Here is a 22,160-nt window from a genome sequence, read left to right as displayed (position 1 = left end):
AGTTTATCTCAGACTTCTTTCTGTTTTTGTCTGTTCACATTATTTGAGGATTTTCCATTGTCTGAACATTTATTTTAAGCATCTTTCCAACCTCATCTGTTGAATGAAGTTTTTATACATCTCGTCTTCCAGCTCATGGACTTAGTCCGCAGCTGCTATTATTATGCTTTCCATTGAGGTTTCATACTTAGTTTGAAATTTTCTCATTTCTGTTTTAATATCATCTTGGATATTATCTGTAATTTGTTCGTTTCATTCCAAGATTTCTTTGAGCATTCTCCTGATTTCCTCTCTGAAGTCTTTATTGGAGAGGCTTTGAAGATGACCAGTACTTGCTAGGTATGCAGAGCTACCATCTTCATTCTCTAATCATGGTCACATGGTGCAATTGTTTCTCCCATTTTGTCCTTTGCCGTGTAGTGTTTTCTGTGTTGGGGTTCATTAACTAGAGAATTTGCCTGCAGCCACAAAAAGGGTTTCGGGGTAACTGAAAAGGCCAATGGTCAGCCCTACTTCTGGTTCCCTTCAGGGCTGCAAAGCTGCCATTCTATTTCTATTGGCTTTCAGGTCTGGGAAACTCAACACGCTGCTGGTCAGCCCCTCCATTTTCTTCTTTAAACTTAAGAATTGCATTAATTTTTATCTATAATTGTTACATTCACTAAAGTTAATGAACTGATGAATCAGAGTAACCATGCATGAAATTTTATAAAAATGAACTTCTTTTTTTTTTTTTTTGCATAATTTTTTTTATTTAAACACCTTGATTACATACATGATTGTGTTTGGGTTTCAGTCATAAAAGGAACACCACCCATCACCAGTGCAACATTCCCATCACCCAAGTCCCAAAATCTCCCTCCTCCCCACCCAACCCCCGCCTGTACCCTAAACAGGCTCTACATTTCCCTCATACATTCTCAATATTAGGACAGTTCAAAATGTAGTTATTTCTCTAACTAAACTCATCACTCTTTGTGGTGAGCTTCCTGAGGTGAGCTGGAACTTCCAGCTCTTTTCTCTTTTGTGTCTGAAAATTATTATTACAAGGGTGTCTTTCATTTTTCTTAAAACCCATAGATGAGTGAGACCATTCTGCGTTTTTCTCTCTCTCTCTGACTTATTTCACTCAGCATAATAGATTCCATGTACATCCATGTATAGGAAAATTTCATGACTTCATCTCTCCTGACAGCTGCATAATATTCCATTGTGTATATGTACCACAGTTTCTTTAGCCATTCGTCTGTTGAAGGGCATCTTGGTTGTTTCCAGAGTCTTGCTATGGTAAATAGAGCTGCAATGAATATAGGTGTAAGGAAGGGGTTTTTGTATTGTATTTTTGTGTTCCTAGGGTATATTCCTAGGAGTGGTATAGCTGGATCGTATGGGAGCTCGATTTCTAGTTTTTGGAGGAATCTCCATATCGCTTTCCATAAAGGTTGAACTAGACAGCATTCCCACCAGCAGTGGATAAGAGTTCCTTTCTCTCCACATCCCCGCCAACACTGTTTATTCTCATTCTTTGTGATGTGTGCCATTCTCTGGGGTGTGAGGTGGTATCTCATCGTTGTTTTGATTTGCATCTCCCTGATGATTAGTGATGTGGAACATTTTTTCATGTGTCTTTTGGCCATGCGTATTTCTTCTTTGTCAAAGTGTCTGTTCATTTCTTCTCCCCATTTTTTGATGGGGTTAGATGTTTTTTTCTTGTAAAGTTCTGTCAGTGCCTTGTATATTTTGGAGATTAGCCCCTTATCTGATGGGTATTGGGTGAATAGTTTCTCCCACTCAGTGGGTGGCTCTTGTATCCTGGGCACTATTTCCTTTGAGGTGCAGAAGCTTCTCAGCTTAATATATTCCCATCTGTTAATCTCTGCTTTCACTTGCTTGGAGAGTGCAGTTTCCTCCTTGAAGATGCCTGTAGACCCCCAGCTAACATCATGTACAAAGGTAAAATCCAAATGGATTAAAGACCTCGATATCAGCCCCAAAACCATAAGATACAAAAATGAACTTCTTATGGCAGGAACGATACCAGAGAGGGTAGGGCCTTTGCCTACCAACCTGCATTCAACTTCTGGCATCCCATATGGCCTGACGAACGTGCCAGGAGTAATTTCTGAGAATAGAGCTAGGAGTAACCCCTGAATGCTGCCTGTGGCCCCCCAAAAAAACAAAAATAAATTAATAATAATAACATCTTGTAAACAATATTATATGATAAATATTTAATAAATTGCAAAGAAAATTCTCCTTGCCATAGGACTAGAACAAGGTGTCTCAAAATCTTTGTTTAACCACTAACTACTTTTCCTTTGTTTTATTTTTTCTTTCCTTTATATTCCTTTTTGGTTTTTTCCTTCCTTTTCTTTCTATCTTTACATTTTTTCTTTTTGTGTATGGGCTTCTCCTGGTTCTGAACTCAGGAATTAATTCTAGTTGTGCTCAGAGGATCATTTTGTATGTTATAAATCGAAGCTATGTCAGTCCTATGTAAGGCTAGATTCTTATCTCTGTACTATCTCTCCAGTCACTTCTGCTTTCTAAATATAAATAGGGTTCATTTTAAATCTAAGATAAACAACGGTATCTTTTGGTACCAAAAAACGTAGGCAAATGTTTCATGAAATTTTGATCCTTTCAAACCTTGGGAGGTGGTCTTAGCTGTGTAAATCCTATCCAGAAGTTTCTCAGAGGGTTACCTAAGGTGACCACAATACCCAAAGGAAATGAGAAAAATAGTGTGTCATTTATCTTGGAACTAATATGGACATTCATTTACCAGTCAGCATAAAGTCTGATGCCTAAAATTGGACAGGAAATCTAGATTTTAGTCATTCAGAGTAGGAATGCTAAGAGGGGGTCTAGAGATAGTTCAGAGTCATAGCTTCAGATTTTGAACTTCAAATTTCTAAGAATTTCCAATTTATGTACTCATTACTAATGTCTACCTTTTAGTAATCCTTAATCCATCTGTATGGTAATTCCTATACAAGTGGAATTTTTGAAAGTTTCATTTTTTATAAAACATTTAAAATGAAAAAGAATTCTAAGATTTAAAGTTTATTATTATTCTAAACATTTCAGAATTATACATAAATATATTAAAAATGTTAAAGAATTTTAACATTTATAAAAATATGTGTAATTTTATTTTAATTAGCTTTCATGCAAAAAATATTACTTTCATGGCACAGTGGTAGGGTGTTTTGCCTTGCAAGCAGTTGATCCAGGATGGACAGTGGATCTAATCCCGGCATCCCATATGGTCCCCCATGCCTGCCAGAGACGATTTCTGAGCACAGAGCCAGAAGTAACCCTGAGTGCCTCCAGGTGTGACCCAAAACCCAATATATATATATATACTTGTACTTTCAAGTACAAAATTTAGTCCATGGTAGTAATTTGCCGTAATGTTTCCCTAGCAACTACACTAAAACATTTTTCTTAATTTGTTATCATTCTTTCATAAAAAATGTTGGGAAGTACTCTCCCTCTGAGCCTATTTTACAACTATAAAATATTTTTATCTCAAGGGAGTCAAATAAATAGATGTGTTAGAAATGATGTGTATGTCAAAGAATAGTTTCAGTTAAAGGAAAAAGATTATCTTTGAAACCATAAAAATTATTCTATCAAAGATAACTTTTTAGATTCTGGAAGCCATACTGTTCTTAATTTTTTACAGCAGGAAAAAAGAAAAATTAAAATAAGTTTTTGTTTTATTTATATCATTTAATTAAGCATAAAATGTGCTTATTGCAGAAAAAGTGCTACAAGGCCAGTGCAGGAAGGTCAAAAAATTTTATGAGAGAAGCCACATATTCTGACTGCTCAGTCACTGTCTTTATCCACAACTCTGGACCTTCCTTTCAGATCATATTCTCAAATTATCCATAGGAGATTTATTCACATACTCAATAGAAAAATATTTCTAATTATATCCAACCATTCTTCATATGAATGAGAATTATGCAGGGGTGCAAGATTGCCAGGACTTTTTTGCCAAACAATTCCTTTTGACTTAAGAAAGAAGAGGCAGCTGCATTGTTTCCATAACTATCCATATAAAAGAGCTCTTGGAATGAGACTGACTCGTCCTGCTTTAAAAAGCTCCAAGGTAAGTGGGAACAAGACAGGACTTTCAAGAGGAACAGTGGTCACAGGGCCCTGTGTACGCTGCAGCTGTAGCTCTGGTACTGCTCTTTCTGAGAAAGCAGGTCTTACATCCAACACTTTAGATGACTTTGGTTATGGTAACAAATGATACTATAAATGAAATCATTTTGTTTATAAATTAATAAATCAAGTGCCTTTTTTCTTTTTCCAGAACTGTCCTGCTTTTAGGCTACAACTTCTCATTTGCTAACAAGGTAAGATTTGGACTAAACAAGCTCTTTTGGATAATGTAAGTGAGAGTCTCTGGGAAAGATTTAAGTTACTAAGCAACCTTTAGAAAAACTGCTTGTCTCAGGAAATACCTTAACAACTGTACTTTTGTGATGAAGTTAGAGGAAAGAGAAAGTTCTTTTCTTATATCATAAGACACGAGTCTTCACAAAAAAAAAATCACTGATGGAGTGAAAAAAAAAGATGTACTATTGATAAATTATTATTTTTATTATTTAGAAAAAATAGCTGCCAACGTTCCCTTGACAAAAACCTCAAAATTGATTAAACTGTATTTTTACACAAATAATTCATTTAGTAAATATCATCACTTAGTAAAGTTATCATCACTTAGTGATAATTCATTTTGTAAATAGTGAGATACACAGGTAGATAACTGATTAAAATGAGTTACAAGTAATCTGATCATATGATTACAGGAGTAGTAAGCAATTCATTCTATTGATACCATTGACAACTTACAGATAGTATAATTGAGCATGCTTTCTTCAAGTAAACCAAAAAGGAACCACAAAGGAAACCCTCCAATATAGAGTAAAGAAAATAATAATCACTTTAAAATAACTTATATTTTCAATTAATTTATTATAATAGACTATATTTGATTTTCTAAGAAAAATATTTTTAAAAACTCTTATGTAAATAAAACTCTCAAAATCCAAAAATAAATTAGCAATTACAATCTCTCAAATTACTAAATTCAAGTATTTCTTTTTGAGCACCTAAATTAGGAGGAAACATGAACTTTTACACTTTAAAACAAGAGATAAAACTGTGTCACATTAAAATTAATGATATTTTATATCTAAATGCTAGTTTTTATCTTGAACTATTTAAATTTGCTTATTCTGTCACATTCAACTTTTTTCAAAATATTATGACTATATCTCAGTTGTTGTTAATTAACAAAAAAAGATACTTTATCCAAGATGAAACTCAGTATGCTGAGATTAGAATCTAGCTCTTTTATTACAATGCTCCCATCTTGAAGGATAGAAGAACATATTGATTGTAAAACATTTAGTATTGATTGCTGAATGACTTGTGCAATTGTGATTATGATTTATTTCTAGACAAATAATCTTGATGTACTTTGGAATTACTGAGTAGGACCATGAAATAACATTAATTTAGATATTTATTTATGTACAAGGCAATCTATAATCACTAGTCTAAAATACTGTATCTTCTTTAGGACCTCTGAATTTGGCAGCCATGAGCTCTGATGCTGAGATGGCTGTTTTTGGGGAGGCTGCTCCTTACCTCCGAAAGTCTGAAAAGGAGCGCATTGAGGCCCAGAATAGGCCCTTTGATGCTAAGACATCTGTCTTTGTGGTAGATGCTAAAGAGTCTTTTGTAAAAGGGACTATTCAGAGCAGAGAAACTGGAAAAGTAACTGTGAAGACTGAAGCAGGAGCTGTGAGTAGCATCTTTAGTGATCACCGCCTTTAATTTAAATTTCTGTTTGATCTCTTAATTGACATAGTTATCTTTCATGCTTACCAGACAGTGACAGTAAAAGATGATCAAATTTACCCCATGAATCCTCCCAAATATGACAAGATTGAGGACATGGCTATGATGACTCACCTGCACGAACCTGCTGTACTGTATAACCTCAAAGAGCGTTATGCAGCCTGGATGATCTATGTGAGTACCCACCCTCCTCTATATCACCATCACCACAGATGCTTCCAGCTCATTGTTTCTAATGTGATATAAATTCAACTTTATAATATAAATTCAAAACCATTTTCATTTTCATTTTCACTAGTAATGTAAGAAACTGGTGAAAAGATTCACTTATTGCTTTTGTAAGATAGCTCTCCATCCATGTGTTCCCATCCAAAGTAGGACCAGGGTACTGTCCTTATAGCAGAAGGTCACTTGAACAAACACTGGAGTAGTTATTGTTTAAATATAACTGCATTTATATGCATTTTTCTGTTACAGTTGCAGAATTATTTATAGGAGAAGAGAAATTTAAATTTCAATACTTTAAAATATAAGATAAAAACTTCACTTTCTTGCACTCCTTTGAAACAATAACACTTTATATCTGTGTTGAAATTCTATATAGAATGCCATATCCTTAATAAAATTCATCCAACTGCCTCCAGAAAGTTGCTATTATGTCCTATTGTCTTTGCTTCTTCAGTAATACTGACCATGTTTCCACGCCATTATTTGTTCATCTGCATGAGGACTGGGAATTCTTCAAGAACATCATCTTATTCACTTTTCATTTTAGGATCTTGCAGACACCTAAAACATAATACATATGATGTTAATATTTTATATTTGATCAAGTGTCACATTAATATTTTGTCATTTATCTGGTGCTTATATTTAGTTGGACCTGGTATATAAGATCACCCTACATTGGTTGTGGTCAGCCTACATTCTGATTGGTTGTGGTATTTATTCTAGGCAGGGTTGTCAAAGATTTTGGATAATGTGCTGGGATGAGCATACACTTTTTTTCTTTTCATTTTTGAGCATATACTAGGTGGAAATTCAAAGTTCAAATTTTGCACTGATGAAAGTGATCTCTGAGCAACACTAGGTGTTCCCAGTCTTTGCCTTCCTCTAAAAGCAATTTTGAAAACATCACTTTGAATTTGTTTATATTGTTCCTTAATATTATTTACAAGTAATTTCCCAATATTGCTGCATTTGTTCATATTTACCAAATTAAATGCTTCTTGTGTACTGTTTTAAGAAGCTTGATTTTAATTCCCCTAGCCATTCTATTATTACAAGTCACTTACATTATGTCCAAATACATATTTTCCTTAATTAAATTATATTAATGCTGCAAGGAAATATCTTGATATTTCTTAATGAATTTATTATTTTTTAATAAGTTGTAAAATTATCTGATACTTTAAATTTAAAAATAAAACTTTTTGGAACTGCTGCTACTTGTAAATCAGTGTGGCAAATTCAAAGGCATAAAGAGAAATTTAAATTGTTCTCCCTTCCCTCAAGGGCTTTGTTGTCTGATTGATCCCTTCAACTAATTTACATACTCATCCCTTAAAAAAAGGCAGTCTATTTAAATCACTGCTTTTAGCTAAAATGCATTTATTTAATAAGTGAATTTCACAAAATATTTGAAAAAATTTTGAGTAATAATTTTCAATTCTTTTGCCTAGACCTACTCAGGCCTCTTCTGTGTCACAGTCAATCCTTACAAGTGGCTGCCAGTGTATAATCCTGAGGTGGTGAGTGCTTACAGAGGCAAAAAGCGCCAGGAGGCTCCACCCCACATCTTCTCCATCTCTGACAATGCCTATCAGTTCATGCTGACTGGTGAGTTAGATATTTTACAGGTACATCTATATAGAGATGACTTATAAGAAAAGAAACTAACATACCCATTAGTTCAGGTTGGTGTATTTGTGAGGGAGAAGATATAGAAAATAGAATAAAAAAATTGCCATTGCAATTCTCACAGACTGTTTATAAACTTTTAAAAGTTAACATATTGGACATATTTAGAATAGTTGCTTTTGAATGCCTGAAAGCATTCAAAATTCAAATGCCCGAGAAACTAAATAAGTTTTAATAAAACCATAAAAATACACATGTATATGTAACATACATACACAAGCTGTATTTTACAAAGTGTCAAAAAAGTCAGAAGAGTAAAATTGATTTCTGTAGCTTTATCTTCAATGCCATTGTGACCAATGTCTAATCTCTCCACATCAAGGATATCATAAATGCTTTATACCATGAACCAACCTAAACACATTTCAGATATAAAATACCACTTATCTGTTTCACAGAGTATAGAGCTAGCTAAATTGATAGGGTGCTTGTGGCATCTTAGAGGAAAAGCTTAAATAATAATTTTTAAAGTTCGCAATAAAGTGGCCAGAGAGATAGCACATTGGTAAGGCCTTGCATACGATCGACCCAGGACAGACCCAGGTTTGATTCCTGGCATCCCATATGGTCCCCCCAGCCTTTCAGGAGCAATTTCTGAGCACAGAGTTTTGCCAGATCGCTGCTGGGTGTGGTCTAAAATCAAACCAAAGCAAACAAAAAAAGACCACAATATTAATGTTATGTTTACTTCTAATGCTATTAATGCTCTCTGTTTCATACTCTGAATATATTTTCAATGACTAATGTTTATTTTTCATTAATTCTTGATCCATAGTAAATATTTCAATGAACCAAACTTGTTATCTAAATCCTACCAGACACCAAAGTTTGCTTCAGATATTTGTTTGATGATAGAGGACTGCAAAGCGAAAGTCTAAAATGTATTATGTATTATGCCTATTTAATAATATCAAAAAAAGGTATAAGGAACAGTAGGAAGGTATATGGAAAAGTGCTGTAGATTCAGGGCCCAGTAATATTTATGATAAATAATTAAAACTAAAATGGTCTTTTTATTTTACTTAGCATTCATAAATATATATATATATATATGAATACGATATTAAATGCCTGTAATTTCTATCTTGTAGATCGAGAAAATCAGTCAATCCTGATTACGTAAGTAGACTTCAGACTTTGTTTTTATATTTTAAAGAGTTTCCAGTTTTGGCATTTCACCTAAATTAGTTTGTATTGGCAGTGGAGAATCTGGTGCAGGGAAGACTGTAAACACCAAGCGTGTCATCCAGTACTTTGCAACAATTGCAGTTACTGGGGATAAGAAGAAGGAGGAGGCTCCCTCTGGCAAAATGCAGGTAAGTATGATTGTGTTGGCCAGAATTATGACTATCTGGATCGAAGGTAAGAAATTCTTAAATCCAACATGCTCTCGTTTTTTTGTTTGTTTGTTTGTTTTTTTCAGGGGACTCTGGAAGATCAAATTATTAGTGCCAATCCTCTACTGGAAGCCTTTGGCAATGCCAAGACTGTGAGGAATGACAACTCCTCTCGTTTTGTGAGTCTCTTGAATACTGTTCACTGATAAAAGTTTATAAGTTTTTAATAAGTTCTCTAAATCATTTTCATTCACATTATATACATGCATAAATCTTTACTTTCTTCCTAAGATACAGAAACACAACTTCAAGCCCCATCATAAATAACTGAATAGCATAATATCTGAATATTTAGAAGCATTCATAAATTTGGGTGTGTCTGGAGACCATGTTGTGCAAGAGATAAAATTTGGGGAGCAGTGCATGTGTGTGCTCTAGCCCTTTGAGCTATCTATCTAGACCTAGTATATCTAATTTTTTGTTGATGATAATAATAATAATTGGGGCCTGAGTGGTGGCACAAGTGGTAAGGCATCAGCCTTGCACACGCTAGCCTAGGATGGACCGAGGTTTGATCCCCTGGCATCCCATATGGTCCCTCAAGCCAGAAGCAATTTTGAGTGCATAGCCAGGAGTAACCTCTGAGCATCATCAGGTGTGGCCCAAAAACCAAATAATAATAATAATAATAATAATAATAATATTTACCTACAAAACAGAAGTTGCAACATTTTTCTTACCTGATAAATGTAGTCTCTGAATTTAATATTGAAGTATTTGCATTCAAGTAATTTATATATAAATGGCAAAATTTATTTATATTATTTTAAGACAAAGATTATGACAACTTTTCTTCCCAGGGTAAATTTATCAGAATCCATTTTGGTACTACAGGAAAATTGGCTTCTGCTGATATTGAAACATGTAAGTGTAAAAATACCCTTCATGACTTCTGTTTCTTATAACCTATAAAATGAACAAAGGTAAATTTTATCTCACATGAATTTTCACATTTTTCTTGTATTTTGTTTATCTTATTCCAGATTTATTAGAGAAATCTCGAGTTACTTTTCAGCTTAAGGCTGAAAGGAGCTATCATATTTTTTATCAGATTACATCAAACAAGAAACCAGAGTTAATTGGTAAGCATGGTTTTCAGGATCACTGTAACAGCCTCTATTTTTTCAACTATTTCACAGCAAAATTTTGTTGATGTTATATATCTTGTTTTTGAAAGTAGTTTTATAGCTTTGGTTAAAAAATACCAACTTTTGAAAACTTAAATAAATATAAATATTTATATTTAAATAAATATAAAAGAAAGACTAAAATATCACCTGCAATTTCTGCCACATTGAAATAATCTCTATAGACACTTGGGTAAATATTATTCTAGTCATTTTCTATACAGTCCCTTTATATAAGATATCTATATAATAACTAACATTATAATATATTTTATATATTTATATATTTATATTAATTAATATGTATAATTAATATTTATATATATGCCATATAGTTTTCTAATAGTTGCATCTTCTATCAATAAGCATAATTATCAATCTCCTTTTAGCCATTTTCTATTGCTAGATTTTAAGTAGTGAATGTCATTGATTATTCACACAAATACAGCCCCTTATGATATTCAAATATAAGATGTCTTAAAATTATTTTTATTTTAATAAAGAGAATAATTTTGTTTACTTTTTCTTTTTCTTAGAAATGCTGCTAATTACAACCAACCCATATGATTATCCTTTTATTAGTCAAGGAGAAATCAGTGTGGCTAGCATTGATGATCAAGAAGAATTGATGGCCACAGATGTAAGTTAAACACAAGGAAATTTTAATTGGGTCAGAGCAGTCTTGCCTCCATTTATTCATTTTCTTATAGAAAAGTCATAATATGAATATGCAAAGATGAATGTGGACATGATCTATGGAGTCAACTGAAAACTTTTTACTTTCCCATAGGAGTCTTTTACAGATTTATTGTTTCTGAATTTACAACTGATATTTTAAATTGTCTTGCATTATATCATGCTGTGTCTTAAAACAATTCCCTGAAAATTAAATTTACTTTCTGAATCTTCAGAAACATCAATAATTCAAGTGGCTTGACCAGTAATCAATACATAAAACTTAAGGAGTCCTTGGTTCCCTACCAGTATTGATAATTTGCTGTTTAAAATATAAATTAGGAATGATAATAGAGATTAATAGTGTATGATTCATAATAGTTACTTTCTTGGTTTTGTTGGCAGAGTGCTATTGATATTTTGGGTTTTAGTAATGATGAAAAAGTCTCCATTTACAAGCTTACTGGGGCTGTGATGCACTACGGGAATATGAAATTCAAGCAAAAGCAGCGTGAAGAACAAGCAGAGCCAGATGGCACTGAAGGTATCTACTAAGTTACCTGTGAGATTTTATGCATGTTTTCACTTTGTTATACTTATGTTTTTCTAATGAGAAAAAATTATTTTTCAGAATTTAATTTTTAAAGTGAATTTAGACAATAGACTGTGAAACATATATGTTGGATAGATAGATGGCTCCTCTATTTCTAGAGTCCTTGCCAACAAACTAATAAATACCTAAAGCTCATTGAAAAGAGTTGGGCAAGAGAATTCAAAAGGGCTTTCAGAAAGCATCACAAAAAATATCTGCAGCTTAAACCAAAAACAAGTAAATGGGTTTATTTGGGTCACAACAACATTTTAATTTTTCTTCCTTTTAGTTGCTGATAAGGCAGCCTATCTCCAGAGTTTGAACTCTGCTGATCTACTTAAAGCCCTTTGCTACCCTAGGGTCAAGGTCGGCAATGAGTATGTCACTAAAGGCCAAACTGTGGAGCAGGTAGGCACCTAATTCAAATGTTATGCTAGTGACACAAGTGTCTTTATAGCCCTCTAATATAATCAAGAGATGTGTCTTTGTCTTTTAAGGTGACTAACTCAGTGGGTGCTCTGGCCAAAGCCATGTATGAGAAAATGTTCCTCTGGATGGTCACCCGTATTAACCAGCAGCTGGACACCAAACAACCCAGGCAATATTTTATCGGGGTCTTGGACATCGCAGGCTTTGAAATTTTTGATGTGAGTAGTAGCTGATTTTGGAATAAGAAATTGGAAATAACAAGAAGTTTGTGAATATTCAAACCTTTATAAAAGCTTTATTATAACTTTATAATTTATCATTGCCCACAATATACAATAATGGAGTGATTTCATAGCTATCAATTATTTATTGTAGTTTTATGAGAAATACCGCACTTATTCAGGACTAACTTGCTAGGTTAATTAGAGTTAGGTTAAACTCCAAAGGGTGTTAAGAATTAGCTTAATGCGGGAAATGTACACTGTTGGAAAAGAGTTTTGTTTTTATGACTGAAACTCAATCATGAACAATTTTGTAACAAAATTATATCAAAAAAGAATTAGCTTGAAAGAGGATTGGAATTAGGGAAGAGGAAAAAAGTTAGACTCTAAATGACACAGTAAAGTCATGGAAGTGCAGCACACAAACTGTGCATAGGTATTAATTCTCTTGTGACCATTTAATATAAATAATAATAAAAGTAAATGATAAAAATTATCTTAAAAGAAAAATTCACTTGAGCAGGCTGGAAAGATAGTAAGGAAGGCACTTGCATGCACCTGCCTCACATTTCTTCCCCAGAATCTCAAATGGTTGCTTGAGTCTCACCTGGTATCTTAAGTCTCACAAGGGCACAGTGATAGTAGTAAGTCCTGAGTACTTTTTTTCAAAAAAAAATTATCAAAAGTGGGACCGGAGCAGTGGCACAAGCGGTAGGGTGTCTGCCTTGCATGCACTAACCTAGGTCGGACCACGGTTCAATCCCCTGGTATCCCATGTGGTTCACCAAGCCTGGAGCAATTTCTGAGCGCATAGCCAGGAGTAACCCGAGAGCATCACGGGGTGTGGCCCCCAAAAAACAAAACAATTATCAAAAATAATTAATTCATAATATGTGGTGAAAAAATACATCAGAAATACTTTAACCTGACAAAATTGTTTAAAGTAGTATTTTTAAATTCTGCATCAATTCTCAAAGATGTGATCTATAAGGATAAAAATTAATAAATTTTTTCCAATTATATATAGAAACAAAACATGGTTACTACTAAAACATGAAAAACAAAGGGAACATTTACATATGGTTAATATCGCCATTTTTGGCATTTTAAAATATTGTACATTATATGACCTAAGTTTTTGTTTTAAATTATAAGACAATAAACAATAAAACAATAAAAATTACTGCTCACTTGAAATGCTGACCATGATGACTGTACCAGATAATTTTTCAACTACTTCTAAAATGTTCCAAACTAGCTTTCATATGAATCAATAGAAAATACAGGAGACATTGAGAATATACATTGTATATTAGGATTTTGTGTAAATGACAGCAATGAAAATGCAGGCATCACAAATTAAAGTGATTTTGGTCTCTAATCTAAAATTGATTCAACATATATATTTTTTAATTAAAAACAATGTTTTACAATGTTCAATGTGCTAAAAAAATATTAAATTTATTTAGTTCAACAGCCTGGAGCAGCTGTGCATCAACTTCACCAACGAGAAATTGCAACAGTTTTTCAATCACCACATGTTTGTGCTAGAACAGGAAGAGTACAAAAAGGAAGGCATTGAATGGGAGTTCATTGACTTTGGGATGGACCTGGCTGCCTGCATTGAGCTCATTGAGAAGGTACTCTAAAGGAATTGGAAAGCCTGTCTAGAGTACAGGCGGGGGTGGGGTGGGGAGGAGGGAGATTTTGGACATTGGTGATGAAAATGTTGCACCGGTGAAGGGGGGTGTTCTTTACATGACCGAAGCCCAACTACAATCATATTTGCAATCAAGGTGTTAAAATAAAGATATAGATTTAAAAAAAGAGAGAGAGAAGGTACTCTATTTTATCCACTTCATATACTCTGCTACTCATCTCACAGTTTATAAATGTACACCATGCATGTTTTATCTCGTCTTTTTCTAGCCTATGGGCATATTCTCCATCCTGGAAGAGGAGTGTATGTTCCCCAAGGCCACAGACACCTCGTTCAAGAACAAGTTATATGAGCAGCACCTTGGAAAGTCGGCCAATTTCCAGAAGCCCAAGGTTGTTAAAGGCAAGGCTGAGGCCCACTTTTCACTTGTCCACTATGCTGGCACTGTGGACTACAACATTACTGGTTGGCTTGACAAGAACAAGGACCCATTGAATGAGACTGTTGTTGGACTGTACCAGAAGTCTTCAATGAAGACTCTGGCATACCTTTTCTCTGGGGCTCAAACAGCTGAAGCAGGTAATAGTCAAGCAATCAAATGTTCTCTTAATGATGATTTCAAAGTTCTGGTAGAAGATTGCAAGAAGATATTCATTTTTTTAAATTTTTTTAAGTATTTGCAATATGAACTATATTTACCAGCATGCTCTTTACTCTATAAAGAGAACTATCAGATCTCAGTTCGGAAATCTCTTTTCTTCTCCATATCTCTTGCATCTTAGGTTTCTAGAGAGAGTTAATGCAAAAAGTGGCAAGTTTCTATCACCCTATATTAGCTTCTGTTGATGAGTTTTAAAGTAAATCAGTCCCCAAACCAAATATATAGTAAGATTAATATCCTTACTTCCTTATGGAGGATAAAGATCACAGACATTGAATGCACATTTAGTTAACAGGTAAGATCCATCCAGGCTCACAGACAAAAGGACCATAAATGTTTAGGAATGCTCCATTTGATGTAAAAAAAAAAATTCCAAGTAGCAGTTAAAAGGTCTTTTGACTCAAAATCATATTTTAATGATTTGCTTTTCTTTAGAGGCAAGTAGTGGTGGAACTGCCAAGAAAGGTGCTAAGAAGAAAGGGTCTTCTTTCCAGACAGTTTCTGCCCTTTTCAGAGTAAGGAAGATATTTTGTATATTTTTCAATTACTTCAATATATTTGATTTAACATAATGATATTTTATTTCCATACACTATTTAGGAAAGTACTGACATTAACTGGGTTCTATTGGTCTAGCTTTTGGAGAGAGGAAATGGAAATTACTCCAAAATGACTAGTTCATCTTCATGCAATTTTTTCCCTGTGGTGTCCATAAACTGGGCTTAGAACTTTACTAGCATACAGTGAAAATAGTTTTATGTCAGATTGCTCTATATATGAAATAGTTTATAAATTAGTCTTGTGTAGACAAAGATAAAACTTCCCCTCTGAAATTATTACTTTAAGGAGAAAATGGTATCAACTAGCCATTCAACTCTGCCTTACACATGGATATTTATAGACATAATCAAATGCTCACTGTCATGTATAAAAGACATTTTTTTTTTCAATTTTATAGGAGAATTTGAATAAGCTAATGACTAACCTCAGAAGTACTCATCCTCATTTCGTGCGTTGTATCATCCCAAATGAAACAAAAACTCCTGGTAAGAATTTCTAGAGTGTAAGTAGAAAGATAGTCATACATTCTTTTTACAAAGATGTCAATAAGAAACTCCTTTTTAGGGGCCATGGAACATGAACTTGTCCTGCACCAGCTGAGATGTAATGGAGTGCTGGAAGGCATCCGCATATGCAGGAAGGGATTCCCAAGCAGAATCCTTTATGCAGACTTTAAACAAAGGTTCGTCTCACCTTACTACTGTGTAAATATAATTCCAAGATAAGTAACTTAGTGTCTAAATGACATTTTAATTTGTCATAAGGCATAACAAAAATATTTCAATCCACCTTTAAAATGTCTACCAATTCGAAATGCTTTTCAACCATTTGGATTTTTGAGAAGTTTTTGTTGTGCACTAACATGTACATATTATCCTTGGAAATTTTGAAAATTTCCATTTTTGAATTTGAATGATTTCTCTTAATATTTACAATCAATGAGGTTAAGCATTATCAGTACATCAATGATAAGTTGTGATTATACCAGATTTCTTAACAAAAAGATGATTTCATAACCATAGAATTTTAATATAAATTATTTAAGTGCCATGATTATAACCATGATTGTAGTTGGATTTCAGTCATAAATAGAACACCATCCTTCACCAGTGCAACATTCCCACCACCAATGCACCCCTCTCTCTCCTGTATTCCCCACCCTGCCTGTATTTGAGATAGGTATTCTACTTCTCTCACTCATTAAGATTGTCATGATGTTAGTGTAGTTATTGTCATGTTGTTACTGTAGTTATTTCCCTAACTGCACTCACCACTTTTTGTTGGGCTTCATGTTGTGACCAGTATTTCCAGCCCTCATCTTTATTGTCTCTGGGCATTATTACAATAATGTCTTTTATTTTTCTTAAAATCTATAAGAGAGTGAGACTATTCTGTGTCTCTCTATCCCTTTGACTTATTTAATTCTGCATAATAGTTTCCATGTCCATCCATGTATAGGAAAATTTCATGACTTCATCTCTCCTGATGGCTGCATAATACTCCATTGTGTATATGTACCACAGTTTCTTTAGCCATTCATCTGTTGAAGGGCATCTTGGTTGTTTCCAGAGTCTGGCTATTGTAAATAGCACTGCAATGAATACAGATGTGAGGAAGGGATTTTTGTATTGCTTTGTGAGTGGTAGAGCTGGATCAAATGGGAGCTCAATTTCCAGTTTTTTGAGGAATCTCCATATTGTTTTCTATAAGAGCTGGACTAGAAAGCATTCCCACCAGCAGTGAATGAAATACCTTTCTCCCTACATCCCCGCCAGCACTAATTGTTCTTGTTCTTTGTGATGTGTGCCAGTCTCTGTGGTATGAGATGGTATCTCATTGTTGTTTAGATTTGCAACTTCCTAATGATTAGTGATGTGGAGCGTTTTTCATGTGTCTTTTGGACATTTGTATTTCTTCTTTGAGAAACTGTATGTTCATTTCTTCTTATTTTGATGGGGTTAGATGTTTTTATCTTGTTAAATTCTGTCAATACTTTATAAATTTCCAATATTAGCCCCTTATCTAATGGGTATTGGGTGAATAGTTTCTCTCATTCTGTGGGTGACTTTTGTATCCCAGGCATTATTTCCTTTAAGTTGCAGTGGCTTCTCAGCTTAATATATTCCCATCTGTTTATCTCTGCTTCAATTTGTTTGGAGAGTGCTGTTTCCTTCTGGACGATGACCTTAGACTCAATGTCATGAATTGTTTTATCTATATGTTGTTTTATATACCTTTTGGTTTCAAGCCTTATATCAAGGTATTTAATCTATTTGGATTTGACCTTTCTGCATGGTGTTATATGGGAGTCTGAGTTGACTTTCTTTCAAGTATCTAATCAGTTGTGACAACACCACTTGTTGAAGAGGTTTTCCTTGCTCCATTTTGTATTTCTTGACCCTTTATCAAAAATTAATTGCCCCTTTATCAAAAATTAATTGATTCTATGTCTGGAGAATATTCTCAGAAAACTCAAGTCTATGCCACTAATCTGAGGTTCTGTCTTTATTCCAATACCATGCTGTTTTGATAACTATTGTTTTGTAACTCAATTTAAAATTGGGAAAGTAATGCCTCCTTCTTCATTCTCCAAGTATCGGTTTAGCTATTCATGGGTGTTTATTGTTCCAAACGAATTTCAGAAATGTTTGATCTACTTCTTTGAAGAATGCCATGGGTATCTTTAGAGAGATTGAATTAAATCTGTACAATGCATTAAGGAGTATTGCCATTTTAATGATATTAATCCTGCCAATCCATGAGCAGTGTATAACTCTCCATTTTCTTGTGTCCTCTCTTATTTCTTGAAGCAGGCTTCTGTATTTTTCTTTGCATATGCTTTTTTCCTTTAAGTTCAGTTCACTCCAAGATATTTAAGTTTGTGTGACACTAATGTGAACAGGATTGTTTTTTAATATCCACGTCTTCTCTTTCATTATTGATATATAATAAGGACATTGATTTTTGCGTGTTATTTGTGTAGTCTGACACTTTGCTATATGAATCTATTGTTTCCAGAAGCCTTTTGGTAGAGTCTTTAATGCTTTTCAAATATAACATCATGTCACCTGCAAACAGTGAGAGCTTAATTTCTTCCTTTCCTATCTGGATGTCCTGGATATCTTTTTCTTGCCTAATTGCTATGGCAAGTAATTCCAATATTATGTTAAATAGGAATGGTGAGAGAGGGCAGTCTTGTCTTGTACCAGATTTTAGAGGAAAGGCTTTTAGTTTATCTCCATTGATAAAAAGATTGTCATTGCCTGTAGTAGATGGCCTTGACTATATTGAGAAAAGTTTCTTGCATTCCCATCTTGATGAGAATTTTTATCAAGAATGGATGTTGGATGTTACCAAATGCTTTCTCTGCAACTATTGATATTGTCATATGATTTTTCTTTTTCTTTTGTTGCTGTGGTATATTATGTTGATTGACTTATGGATGTTAAACCATACTTGCATTCTTGGGATGAAACCTAACTGATCGTTATGATTGACCTACTTGATGAGGTGTTAGATCCTATTTGTCAGAATATTGTTGAGGATCTTTGCATCTGTGTTCATGAGAGATATTGGTTTGTAATTTTCTTTTTTGGCAGCATTACTGTGTGGTTTTGGTATCAAGGTAATGTTTGTTTGCTTCATAAAAACTATTTGAAAGTGTTCCTGTTTTTTCAATTTTGTGAAAGAGCCTCAAAATGATTGGTAGTAGCTCCTCTTTAAAGATTCGAAAAAAATTATTAGTGAATATGTCTGGGCTTGGACTTTTGTTTTTGCAAAGACTTTTGATTACCATTTTAATTTCCTCAATATTTATGGGGCTGTTTAGATATGCTACCTCATCCTTATTCAGCCATGAAAGTTTACAAGAGTCCAAGAATTTATCCATTTCTTCCAGGTTCTCATTTTTCGTGGCATACAGTTTCTCAAAGTAGTCTCTGATTTCCCTTTGAATATCTGCAATATCTGTAGTGATCTCCCCTTTTCATTTCTGGTTTATCAAGTTCTTCTCTCTCCCTTACTTTTTGAGTTTTACTAGTGGTTTATCAATCTTGTTTATTTTTTCATAAAATCCAGTTTTGCTTTCTGCAATCTTTCAGATTGCTTTTTGGATTTTCACTTCATTAATTTCTGCTTTAAGTTTTGTTATTTTCTTTGCCTACCTATTTTTTGTTCTTTTTGTTTATCATTTTCTTATTTAAAAGCTGTGTTATTAAGATATTTAGGTAGGCCCCTTCTTCCTTCCTGATGTGTGTTTGCAAAGCTATAAATTTTCTTCTCAGTACCACTTTTGCTGTGTCCCATAAATTCTGATAATTTCTGTCTTCATTATCATTTGTTTTCAAGAATGTTTTGATTTCCTGTTTGATTTCATATTTTACCCACTGGTTGTTTCATAGTAAGGTGTTTATTTTAGAGGTGTTAAATTTTTTCTTCTGTGTTTTTTTTTTTTTGTAGTTCATGCCTAATTTTAATACTTTGTAATCAGTGAAGGTAATCTGCCCTATTTCCATCCTCTTGAATTTATGAAGGTATGTTTTATGCTGATGTGGTCTATCCTAGAGAATGACCCATGTGCACTGGAGAAGAATGTGTATCTAAGGTTCTGGGGATTGAGTGTCCTAGATATATCTACTAATCCAATTTCTTCCACTTTTCTTTTCATAGCATATACATTTTTGTTGGGTTTTAATCTGGTTGACCTTTCAAGGGATGACAGAGCAGTGTTGAGGTCTCCCACAAATATTGTGTTGTTATTGATATCTTCTTTCAGATTTGTCAACAATTGCAATAAATATTTTTGTCCCTCATTGGTTGCATATATGTTTAGGAGTATGATTTATTCCTGTTTTACATATCTATTGATTAGTACAATGTCTCCATCTAAAGTTTTTGTCATCTTATATTAATATGACCACTCCAGCTTTTTTAAGGAACTGTTTTCTTGGATGATTTTCCTCCAGCCTTTGATTCCAGTCTATGTTTGTTCTGACTATTCAGGTGTGTTTCTTGTAGGCAGCAGAATGTTGGATTCAATTTTTTGATTCAGTTAGCCACTCTGTGTCTCTTAACAGGTACATTTACTTCATTGATATTGCAAAAGAAAATTTTATGAGATTTAGTGCTATCTTTGTATAGAAATTTGTTGTTTCTTTTGGTCAGTCTTGTATAAAAATAGAACTTTCACTTTTTCATTCAAGGCTGGTTTTGAGTTTGTAAATTTTTTGAGCTGTTGTTTATGTTTATTAGAGGAGTTCTGTATACTTCCTTTAAACCAGAAAATGAGTCTGGCTTGATGCAGTATTCTAGGTGAAGCATTCATTTTATGGAGTTTTGTCACTAGGCCTCACAACTGCCTTCTGGCCTTGAGAGTTTCTTTTGATAAGTCTGCTGTAAATGTTAACGATGCTCCTTTGAATGTAATTTTCCTTTTGAGCTTTCTTCTTTCAGTTTTCTATCCCTATCTGTGGTATTCATCATGTGACTAGGATGTGTCTCGGGGTGCTTTTGTTTAGGTCTCTTTTAGCTAGTACTCTTTGGGCATGCAGTCTTTATATCTGGGAGTTTCTCTAATGATGTCCTTGACTGCTGATTCTTCTGGGGATTTTTTTTTTTCAGGATTTCTGGCACTTCAATGATTCTTATGTTGTTTCTATTGTGTTTATAAAGACTTCTATTTTATCTGTTCTCATTTTTTGAGTAATTTTTTCATTGTTTGATCATTTGCTTTAAGGCTCTTTTCCAATATCTTCTGCTACATGGAGTTGTTATGCATCTCATCTTCCAGCTCACTGATTCTATCCTCAGCTGCTGTTACCCTGTTGGAGAGGCTTTCCATTGAAGTTTTCTTTTTGTCTACTCAGTTTTTCAGACCTGTTCTTTCAGTTTGGAGTTTTCTGATTTCTCTCTTCGTATCGTCTTGATTCTTTTTGTGTTCCATTTATCTTGATCTATGCTTTCTTTGAGATCTATGAACATCTTCCATATTTCTTCTCTAAACTCCTTATCTGATAAACTAACTAGGTGGTTGGCAGTTTTTGGGTCATCAGAGCTGCCATCTTCATTCTCTATGCCTAGTGTTGGCCCCTTGTGTTTTCTTTGTTGTCATGCTTGTAGTGTGGATTTTTCTACCTGTTATGGTGGTTTTTATTGGTTAGAATATATGTATAGCCATGAAGCAAAGCAGAGCAGCTGCTTTCCTCTAGCTCCACCCTTTGTGGGTGAAACTGCTTATCTTCAATGAAGAAGAGCTTTCAGGAATGATGGGTAGAGAGGATCAAATCCAGGCTGCAGGACAGCCAAGAGAAGGCCCAAAATGGCTGCTATCATTCAAGTCAAACAGCTGAGACCAGCTCCACTGTTTATGGGTGGGACTGCTCACCTCCAAAGAAGAGCTTTCAGGGAACAATGGGCAGAGAGGAGCATATCTCAGGCCACAGGACAGCCAAGAGAAGGCCCAAAATGACTTGCAAGCTACAGATCAAAAAGCAGAGACCATCTCCCAACTATAGGCTCTTAAAGAAAAAACATACCTAGCAAATATAACATGGTATATTTTCTTGGTGACACAGGTGGTTTTCAACTGCTTATCTATGGACCATTGCTTAAGCTTATTACTGCTTAATACAACCTTGTATTCTTGATGAAAATTTAACTTTATAGTAACTAATACAAAAACTATTATAAATACTAATTTTATTTATGCCTATATTTCTGAAATAATAAATTCTTTAATTTTCATCAGTCTGTAGTTGTAATAAGGTTGGAAATCACTAAACTGCACATAATTGTGTAAAGGGTTATAAATTTCTTTTTTTTTTATTTAAACAACTTTATTACATACATGATTGTGTTTGGGTTTCAGTCATGTAAAGAACACCACCCATCACCTTCAACATCACCATCAACATTCCCATCACCAATGTCCCAAATCTCTCTCCTCCCCACCCAACTCCCGCCTGTACTCTAGACAGGCTTTCTATTTCCCTCGTACATTCTCATTATTAGGATAGTTCAAAACATACTTA

The 22,160-nt window shown here is 34.0% G+C and overlaps 1 protein-coding gene across 4 annotated transcripts in view; it reads left to right on the top strand.

Annotated features, from left to right (window-relative positions):
• Positions 1–5,628: 5,628 nt before the first annotated feature.
• LOC126013639 (myosin-2) overlaps positions 5,629–22,160 on the top strand; it is a 37,957-nt gene continuing 21,425 nt past the window's right edge. Inside the window, exons 1-17 of one of the 4 annotated variants that reach the window (XM_049776762.1) lie at positions 5,629–5,832; positions 5,920–6,063; positions 7,572–7,728; positions 8,901–8,928; positions 9,011–9,125; positions 9,233–9,325; positions 10,007–10,070; positions 10,190–10,288; positions 10,870–10,973; positions 11,414–11,552; positions 11,890–12,008; positions 12,098–12,247; positions 13,720–13,890; positions 14,180–14,485; positions 15,009–15,086; positions 15,530–15,617; positions 15,697–15,814. In XM_049776762.1, the coding sequence (XP_049632719.1) occupies positions 5,629–5,832; positions 5,920–6,063; positions 7,572–7,728; positions 8,901–8,928; positions 9,011–9,125; positions 9,233–9,325; positions 10,007–10,070; positions 10,190–10,288; positions 10,870–10,973; positions 11,414–11,552; positions 11,890–12,008; positions 12,098–12,247; positions 13,720–13,890; positions 14,180–14,485; positions 15,009–15,086; positions 15,530–15,617; positions 15,697–15,814 (2,177 nt within the window). Of the gene's footprint in view, positions 5,837–5,919; positions 6,064–7,571; positions 7,729–8,900; positions 8,929–9,010; positions 9,126–9,232; positions 9,326–10,006; positions 10,071–10,189; positions 10,289–10,869; positions 10,974–11,413; positions 11,553–11,889; positions 12,009–12,097; positions 12,248–13,719; positions 13,891–14,179; positions 14,511–15,006; positions 15,087–15,529; positions 15,618–15,696; positions 15,815–22,160 lie in introns of all 4 variants that reach the window. The other 3 variants (XM_049776761.1, XM_049776763.1, XM_049776764.1) reach the window with 3 other exon arrangements.

This window comes from Suncus etruscus, chromosome 7 (assembly GCF_024139225.1).
Source record: "Suncus etruscus isolate mSunEtr1 chromosome 7, mSunEtr1.pri.cur, whole genome shotgun sequence".
NCBI classification, from domain to species: domain Eukaryota; kingdom Metazoa; phylum Chordata; class Mammalia; order Eulipotyphla; family Soricidae; genus Suncus; species Suncus etruscus.
Note: the sequence above shows the minus strand (reverse complement) of the source record. Positions and strands in the feature narration are given on the sequence as shown.